The sequence below is a fragment of the Drosophila subpulchrella genome, chromosome 3L (assembly GCF_014743375.2).
Source record: "Drosophila subpulchrella strain 33 F10 #4 breed RU33 chromosome 3L, RU_Dsub_v1.1 Primary Assembly, whole genome shotgun sequence".
Classification (NCBI taxonomy): domain Eukaryota; kingdom Metazoa; phylum Arthropoda; class Insecta; order Diptera; family Drosophilidae; genus Drosophila; species Drosophila subpulchrella.
Genome location: NC_050612.1, coordinates 19,233,210 through 19,243,089, shown reverse-complemented (window position 1 = coordinate 19,243,089; position 9,880 = coordinate 19,233,210). Strand labels below are relative to the sequence as shown.

The following is a 9,880-nucleotide window of genomic DNA, read 5'->3' as shown; positions in this document are numbered from 1 at the left end:
ACAGATACAGATACAGATACGGATACAGAAACTGTGCCCAAGTACTTTACGCGAGTGTTTAGGTGTGTGGGCTGAGCAAACCAAGCCAAGCAGCAAACAAACAAACAAACAACAAAGAAACAAACAAACAAACAAACAAACCAACCGAGAGGCAAACAAATTGCTAAAATAAATGTACGGCGGGGGGCAGAAGAAGCAGCAGCAACAAAGACTCAACAAAAGGAAGAGGACTCGAAAAAAGAAGAAACCAAAATCAGAATCGGAATCGGAATCGAAGAGGTCCCATTAATGAACCAACCAAGGTGAGTGAGTGTCGGTAACAATCATCGAGGAGTGGGTGCACCTGGAGAAAAGTATAGCCCCCTTGTGAAGGCAACAGGGAATTTATAAATTATAAGATATGTAATCTAAAAATAGGTTATAATATAGTTACTTCAAGATAGAAATTAATGAGCGTATCATTTATAGAAGTTCCATTATTTAAATGATTCAGCAAAAGACTTGTTTAAGAAATACAGAGTATTTTGTAACAAGCTAAAGCTTTATATCTAAAAGTATACCAACTATATTTTTAAAAACGCTTTTAAGTAAGATTTCAAACTAATACTATTATTATATCATAATGTCCAACTTATTTGTTTGCTCTGTTTATGAATGTAGAACCCCATGATAGCGGAATGATGGATGGCCATTGTTTCACTTTTGTGGGGCTCTGCGTTTTGTTTTTGTTTCGGTTTTGCACTCTGCACTCTGACCCGATTTGTAAAGACAAAACCCCAGCAAAAGTTGGCAAGCTCTTTGCATAAATCACGGGCCGGCTCTCTGATAACTTTAAAAATCAATTTGGGCCCAATGTGTCGCCGGCATCACAGATTAAACTTTGCCACTGACACGGGGCTCTGCTGGATTCAGCTGCCGCAATTTGCAAGGGACCTCGATTCGCTCTGGTTGGGTTTCGGCCTGGCTCGGTTTGGTTTGGTTTATCGATCAAACTCCGGCTGCAAGTTGGCCAGGTGGGCTCGGTAGATGCGGTTCATCCTCCTCCGCAATCCAGTCCAGTCCCCCTCGAACTTGCAAACTTTTGCTGCGCCTTTTGATTGCTCAGCAAAATGTAACATTACCACAGCCACATAAAAGCCGGCGTCGTAATAATGTACTCCGGCAGGCCAGGGGCATAATTCCAACTCAACCCAAGCTATCACTGCGGATGTCTATATACAGTCTATCTTCCCTAGCTTGAACATTCCCTTGACCGTCTTTATGTATCTCTTGAATTAAGATATTTGTAAGACTAAGATTTGAATATTACTAATACAAATATTAAGGGAGTTTAGAATGCAATTGCATTTACATATTGTATGAACACTGAGATCTCTGAAACTAAAAAGCTAAAAGTTTGGAACTTGCCATGCAGATTCTTGAGGATCTTGCTCAGCGCAGTATTATTTCAGTATTATTCTGAATTATTTCTCAGTTAAACTAAAAGAAATTTTGTATCTATCTAGAATTCGATTTTTGAAAATACTAATAGGAAAATGAGGCTTTACAAAATGTATGTGAAAACATATAAATATCAATTGAAATCTTAGACTTTTTTTAAAACACAGGCAAGAACACACCATTGAAATCAACATATTTTCGGTATTATTTTAGGACTGTTGGGAGAAAACTATAAATAACAGTTGATACTTTTATTTCTTTTACAACGATAAAGTTGATCGAGTTTAAGAATTTAGACTGTACATGAGGTCTTATAACAATTCAACTGGAAGTCCATCGGTGACTGGTCAGCTGTTCAAGTAAATCCTGCTGGTGCAAATGGCAGTTCGCGCATAAATCGCTGTTGGACCGACGGAAGACGCCTCCGGGATCCTGGAATAGTGGCTGTGTTATTTTAGCGGGGTTCTTGGACTCCATCACACTGCCAATTTGTATGAGGTTCACGTCGTCGGAGTGCGTCAGCGAGACCCGAACGAAACTCACTCTGAATATGGCTGTCTGGGCTCTGAGGTTTGAGTTCTGGGGTCTGAGGTTCAGATGGTCTTTGGGCTGGGGGCTGCAAATGGCGCGGGCCTGGTTCTTATGCTGATGACATCATAACAATAAAAATTAAATTGTTGCTGGTCTGACAGGCAGCGGAAATGACGGCGCTTCGCGGCTAGTTGTTGTTTTTGGCGCTCTGTCGGTCGGATTTTGTTGCTGCACTGAAATTGAAAAACGCCTTGAACTCACTTGCGACCGGCGACCCACATCCCCAGAAAACCCCCTTCAACCAGCGAAACCCCCTACACCTTCCGCCCCCTGGAGTGGGGTCTTGAATATAAAATTTTATCGCAAGACACACATTTAATTTAATTTAATGAGAGGCGAACAACATGCTCGCTTATCTTTAAACGTTCTGCGATTTGCCCTGCCGTGATACAACGTATTTTTGAACCCACTCCACGGAATCCCGGCCTGGTCCTCACGGAACATTTAAATTGGTTTAGGAGGTGGCGGCAATTATGCAGGGTGGGTCCTTGGCTGCTTTATACCTTTTCTATTGCCAAATACTGGGAGTTATCACCCCAAGGTGCAAACATAGACCACTTAAAAAGGGGTGCCGAATATTTAAATCGAGGTCCTTAATGTTTTCCTCTTAAAGTGCTAAAAGTATAGCTTTTCAAATTTTTAAAGGATATATGTATTTGCAACTTAACTTGGTACCCCTACGATGATATATTTTAGAAGAATTTGTTAAAATTTTCAGAAGGAATAAAAAAGTTCACAAAATAAACGATATAATTTATTTGTTTTGAAAAGGGGTTCTGTAAAGAATCATTCATAAAGTTCATAAAACCAATGATATAACATTTGTTGTTTCAATTTAAGGTGTCAAAGTTCTTGTCCTAATGGAATTTTAAATCGAAGGGCAGGAAAAAGGGCATTGTACATGATTCCCAGTGGGAAATTCCCTGAGTGAATCTCTTCCCCTGGGTAGATGGAATCACATCATGTCACTGTTTTTGCTCGACCTTTTGTGCGGCTCCTTTGGCTTTGCAGTAATGTGATTAGGAGGCGGTGTCGCCAGGTCCCAGGGGAACATGTCTGTCGATTAGGCAACGTGTTAAGAACACTTAATTGAAAATAACTTGCCAGATGCCCCTCGATCCCCTCAAAGGGGTTTGCCATCCCCCTCCCCCCCTGAACACAATTTGCACAATCCAATCTGGGCCATAGGAACCCTACCTCCATCCCCATCCTTGCCCTTGAGCTGTCAGCACCCCCGATGTGTGTGTGGCATGAAAGATGGTTGGCTTTATTAAAGGCCCGCCTGAACTCGGCTCTCTGGCCCAGCTTAATTATACATTATTTTGGCCTAAACACAGGCAAACACCGATTCAGCCCGCTGGCTGGTTGGTTGGCTGGTCGTTTTGGGTCGAGTGTATGGATGGTTAAACCCACTTGGAGGGCCCAAGGATTTGGGGGCACGTTGCGTGCTCGAGGGGCGTCCAGGCGTGTGCAATGATTTATTTGCAACAGCCAGGGGCAAGCTGGCTGTCAACTCTCGGGCTGTGAGTGCCAAACTCCATCCACATACGCACTTTTGTATGTTTATTTACTGTTATATTTATGTGCAAATAATATTAATAACAATAAAGTTTTCTGGCCCGATTTATGGCCAAGTTTGCTTGCCCACCCATCATCCTTTCCCCCAGCAGAGGAAACAAGAAAAAGCCAACGAAAATCAGGGAAATAGGCCCAGAAATTGTTTATCGTTGGCAAAAGGTCTTGTTCTCCATACAAGTAGATCTTAAAGTTATGTTGCGAATATAAATGTACGATTATGGCGAGAGTTCAGAACGTGTCTGAGCAGCAGAAATATCAATAAACAGGCCGAAATTTAGGGGGAAAACGGAGGCTAATCGGAATATTACATTTGTAAATCTTCAGTATCCATATTATTAAAAGCCATGAATTTAAAAACATTCGTTCTGTGCTGGTTATTCAACTCTTAAATCCAAAAATCCATCCAAACTTTACAACTTTAATTAATATTCCGATGAAACTGCATCAGACTTGAGCTTTGACTCATCAAATTGGTTTTCGATTCTGCCTGATTAATTCAGTTTTGCCAATCGGTTGACAGCAAAATATGCACATTGATTAAACTTTTCGGATTTTCCATCGATTGCCAATCGCTTTCCATCGCATCCCGGATTCGGAAAATTATGTGAAAACCCCGGGGGCCAGCTCGTTGTCTCGTCCCTCGTCCCTCATTTGAAATGCTAACACGTTTTCCCAATTTCCATAACAACCGAAAACTTTAAAGGTTGCATACACAAATCGAAGGGCGAAAAATAGCAATAACGGTTGGGGATTATGACTGAATGGATTATCCTAAATTGATTTGCTTCGAAAGTGCTTATTTGCATTACTTATTGTGGCTTGCTTTTTTGGTGGCGATTAATTTTGTATTTGAAATATTCATTATATGTAGTGGAAAAATAGTTATTTGGTGCTACATTAAACATTAAATAAGATAAGAGAACTAGTTAATTTAAAATACTATTTTAGTTTAGACTTTTAGATTTAGCTTAAGATAAAACCACCCACTCCTCGACTGAAATCACAGTTTCATTTCAAAATTCAACTATATTAAAGCTTTTTCGAACCACATCTCTCATTTCAGCAGGCCAACGAAAGTTAAATTAATAGAATAAGCAATACGAGCAAACTACTTATAACTTAATCGCTTTAAAGGCACCTAGTGTTAATAAAAAAAGGATCACATCTCGACGTGTATCTTGGGGAAAATCAACGCTTCATAAATTAACGAACTAGTGAGTAACGAACCACGGACCAGCTAAATTAAAGACCACACACTTCGAGGGGACCTCCGTGGGCAAGGGATCCACCACCACGGCGAAGGGCGGCCGTAATGGGTGGTGGCTTTGCGGCGCCACCGATTACACTAGCCAGCAACCAGCGACCAGTGGCTTTGGACCAGGCCCAGATCCCCACTCCGGCGACGGATATGCACGAGAAACTCCTGGAGAAGGAGGACAAGACTGAGAGGACCAATCTGCTGGGCAGGTCCAAGGACAAACCGCCCAAGGACAAGCCGCCCAAGCAGTCAAAGTTCGCAGAGCGACTGCGTCGCTCCTTTCGCCGCGGCGATCATCGATCCTTGGAGATCAAGCGGCAGGAACCCACGCCGGAGGAACTGAAGGCCAAGAGTCGGGCCACTCCACCGCCTCCGAGCAGTCTGCATTCGGACAATAACCGGCTGCCCTTTGCCCTCAGCCATTTGAATTTACCCGGCCTGGGATTGGGAGTGGGTGTGGGACTCGGTGGCCACATCAATCCCGCCTTGCTGCTGGACAGCCCGGACGAGGGCACTCCACCGGAGTACGCCTACCGGCATTTGAGTAGCGTGGCCACCACCAATTCGAGTACTTCCCTGGAGAGCAGCTGCGAATTGGGTGAGCTGAGTGGCTCCCAGAACAGTGTCTTCTATTGGGCCTCCATGGGTGGCGAGGTGAGCACGGCATCGGCGGGGGGAGCAGGAGCAGCAGAAACAGCAGGAGCAAGAGCAGGAGCAGGAGCAGGAGTAGCCGGAGCAGTACCCATCGAAAGCCAAAATAGACGACGCCTGGAGACACAGAGCAGCAATCGTAGTGACCAGCAGCCAATCACCACAACCGCTTCCTCGGCGCCCGGGAACAGCAGCAGGAGCTGCAGCCTGACCAGCGAGAGCAGCTCCATCCGACTGACCCGGCTGCAGAACTTCCTCTTCAAGAGCAGCAACGAGAGCTCACGGAGCTGCCAGGGCCACTCGAACGAGGGCTTCACTGTGTCCTCGCACAACTCCTCCTCGGGCGAGTGGGAGCAGTTGGGCGCCTATCTGTCGAGCAGCAGTGGCGTGGGCGGTGGCCATGACTTCCAGGGCGGATCCTTTCCCGAGGAGAGCACGCCCGACGAGACGGAGGCCACGCTGCCGGTGGAGACGAGCAGCAGTGGCGGCGGGGGCGGAGGCGGAGGTGGCTACTATCAGTACACCCTGACCTCGCCCAACAATCCCTTCCTGCCGGAGATCACGGCGAGAACGTATCACAGCACCTACAGCGAGGATGGAGCGGGGGAGGGGTGTGAGCCCACGTCGGAGGAACTGCAGCTGGACGGCAGTGTCCAGAAGTATGGAGGCAGTACGGGTTCCCGTTCCGGCCAGCTGCCCACGCCCTCGTACAGTCGGGCAGGATCGCAGGAGTCGACGCACAGCGAGGGAGGACCACCTGGTCCCACGCCCAGTCCCGCCTCCAGCTCCTCCTCCACGCCGGGAAGGCATCGGCGGAAGCTGTTCAGCCTGAACTCACCCACCCGGCTGCTGCACCACCAGCAGCAGCAGGCACCGCAGAGTGGAGCCACCTCGGCATCGCCGCCATCGGGCGGGAGTAGCAACGAAGGTGGCAGCTCCAGTGGCAAGTTCAATTCGGCCAGTCTGGTGAGGAGTCTCAATCCATTCCTGCCCAGCGTTACGTCGCCGAAGAAGGCGCCGCACAAACAGGCGGCGGTGACGTCGCCGGGCTCCCTGACCCCTGACCTCAGCACCAAGCGCGAGGAGTTCCTGCGGGCCACCATGAAGATCTGCCTGGTGGTCTCGCCGCCCAACAGCAAGTTGCAGGTGAGTCCTCCAAAATCCGGACCAAAAATGGAGGTAACATGGTCAACAAATTATGCGCGGCCCTTAATCAAATGTTTACTTAGCCAAATGAGAATAAACATATTTCCACTCTTATGTACGCTCGTATTTTTGTTTTATTTCCCTCTGTTCTTTCTTCTGGTTTCATGCCCCTGTTTGTGTTTTAAGTTGGGATATTAAATTACAGAATTACCCGTGAACAACAGTGAAAATAAATTTACAGCCATTACGTCAGACCGGTTGTATAAGTCCTGCATCCCCAGAGATCCTTTAGAAACTATAAATTATGTAATGCTCCCCCAAACTTGGCTTTAATCTTTATTTATTATCACATAAAGCTGGGGCCATTACTTTGCATCTTTGAAGAAAAGAGGGATTTTTAATTACATATATTATATTTGTATTATTTTTTGTTACCTATATCTTATCATTCTTTAAATAATTTACAAACTCATCTTCTTTATAATATTTATTATGTAAATATGGTACTATTTATTTATTAAAAAGTTGTGTGTGTGCGATAATTAAATAGATTTAATAATATTTGAACTTAATATGACTTGAGGCAGTAAAATATTGATTTTATCTAACACGAAAAGAGACTGTAATTTGAACTGACTTTTCAATTTTGCAAAGAGTTATTTAATTTGCCGATGGCAAATGAGATCAACTTAATATACACTAAATTATTCTTATACGTGTGCTCTTAATGTGGCGCATAAATTCAGTTTTGCCGTCGGATTTTATGCCTGAATGCAATTGCAATAAACGACTCTGACCGCCATGGATTTCATAAATATTATAACACAGATATTATATACATTACGTATACGCAGTGTGATTGCATAGAGACTAATGTGTGCGCTTATGTGCGAGGGGGGAATTCAATTGTCGCCGGAAGATATTTAGAGGCATTAGCGCAAGTGCAGTCAAGCAATAAATTGCATCAGCGATTTGTCCAGCCCACAATGGTAGATCCAGATCCTATGAATCCCCCTATGAAAGCCTCGACAAAATGCTGTGAAACGATGCTTTCATTTCACATGGAATTGCACTGTTTTGTTGGCGAATCCTTGCCTTTGCCGTCTATTCAGATTATCATCCCCATTCCATCACAGAGTCTGGCAAATATTTTCGTAGAAGCTGCCATTTACGTACAAAACTGTGCATCTAAATAGACCACTCCTTAGCCGGAATCATATTTTGTACGTTTATTACAAAATCTAATCCTATTAGTGGCAGGCTTTCTTCGAAGAAAATGGCATGAGACACCTACATAAACGAAAACAATTATGGCAAAATAACTAAATGAAATAAACACGAAAACATAAGCATATTACAAATGCCAGAGATTTTGAGGCGAGCCATAAGCTTTCTTCGCTTAAATTCCATTTATAATGTGTAGGCAACATTTTGCCTCTTGACATTTAACTAGAGTTTCTTTTACGCCCTTTGGGAGGTATCCTTTGCTCTGGTCTTGAACTTCCTAGCTCCGGATATGTATAAAAATTACCAGGGTGACCGACTTAAGCCCCAAAGTGATTTCCCATGTTACGTGTCGTGTGGACCAAGTTCCTTTTCTTTTTTCCATCTCTGTGCCCTTTAAGTAGCCATGTTAACATGGAAATTTCGTGGGCAAACCACACGTGTTGAAGTCTTTAAGTGATTAGATAATCGCGTTAGCAGCATTATACGTGCATAAGAATAATAGAGTGAATTATGTAATGCCGCATTGCACTATTCCAACGCAGTACAAACAATCACAACTATTATTTCCTCAGCCGGGATTCCAGAATGGTAAAGTGTTCACTTTATGAGAACCTACGAGTATGAATGGCTCTTGAATAGTTTTTGTTTTGTGTGGGAGGCTAAAGGCCAAACTAAGCCAAAAGACCAACGAGTCAAGAAGGAAATTCTTTTTTATGTGACGGTATCAACGATTAGATGTCCTCTTCTCAAAAGCGTAATACAAGTTTTTTTTTAATTCTTTCACAACTAGAAATTGGTTTTAGGTATAAAATACTTATGGAAATACAAATAAAAGTTTAAAACCTACTCAATTTAATATTTCTTATAAACTGTGATTGTTATTATAATTATTTTTGGGCAGATCAAGAAAATACAAATATAAGTAACTGGAATACAAGGGTGGTCAAAAGTATTTTCACAAAAGAAAAGTTAAATATATTCATAATTTGAACTTACATCTTGTTAACTTTGGCATCAATGGAAAGGTAATTTAAATGCCGTTTGAATGATACAATACATTTCTTAACACATTCAGTACTTATTGAAAAGGACGAATTTGTGTGAAAATGTCCTTTTTGAACTTTTTTCCTCGACTTGAAAACTTAAATTTTTTGATGCAAAAAGTTTCTTCAAACAAAAATAATAGTAACTGGAAAACGAATTTTTCAAAAATCATTTTGCTTATATTTTTTATGATTTTTTAAAGGTGACACTGTCGGAAAAAATTTGTATGAAAAAGAGAAAAATATGGCTAAAATGCATGTTTCTAAGCATTTTCAAAAAATCATAAAAAATATAAGCAAAATGAGTTTTGAAAAATTCTTTTTGCAGTTACTATTATTTTTGTTTGAAGAAACTTTTTGCATCAAAAAATTTAAGTTTTCAAGTCGAGGAAAAAAGTTCAACAAGGACATTTTCACACAAATTCGTCCTTTTCAATAAGTACTGAATGTGTTAAGAAATGTATTGTATCATTCAAACGGCATTTAAATTACCTTTCCATTGATGCCAAAGTTAACAAGATGTAAGTTCAAATTATGAATATATTTAACTTTTTTTTTGTGAAAATACTTTTGACCACCCTTGTATATTATTATTTTGTTTGATATAAACCATTTTTTATTAAAAATAAGTCAAATATGAATATTTGAAAAATAGTCCAGCAATACTATGGTTTATGGGATATTACTTTTGGTAAACTACTTACCGAATAGCCCAATATACCCTCGTCTTGTGTGATCCCGACAGACAGTAAACCAAGCCGCAGTGGGCGAGCAACTCACAATATAACCGGAAACGAAAACATAAACCAGGGCAAAGGGCAAGGAAAGTGGTCGCAGGGCTAGGGCTGCCAGCTGGAAATTGCCAAAATAGAATGTGAAATATTGTCGTCAGCAGGAATAATAGACCAGAGCCCGTATCCTTGGGCGCACTCCGGGGGAGTCGGTG

The 9,880-nt window shown here is 42.5% G+C and overlaps 1 protein-coding gene across 12 annotated transcripts in view; it reads left to right on the top strand.

Moving 5' to 3' along the window:
• The window catches only part of LOC119555587 (pleckstrin homology domain-containing family G member 5), a 54,907-nt gene that overhangs the window by 34,554 nt on the left and 10,473 nt on the right, over positions 1–9,880 (top strand). For 3 of the 12 annotated variants that reach the window (XM_037867067.1, XM_037867063.1, XM_037867060.1), the window contains exons 1-2: positions 87–302; positions 4,673–6,664. The exons of 3 other annotated variants lie outside the window; for them this stretch is intronic. In XM_037867067.1, coding sequence (XP_037722995.1) covers positions 4,922–6,664 — 1,743 coding nt within the window. In that variant the 5' untranslated portion in view covers positions 87–302; positions 4,673–4,921. Of the gene's footprint in view, positions 1–85; positions 303–4,672; positions 6,665–9,880 lie in introns of those variants that run through there. 6 more of the 12 variants (XM_037867068.1, XM_037867066.1, XM_037867061.1 and 3 more) reach the window with 5 other exon arrangements.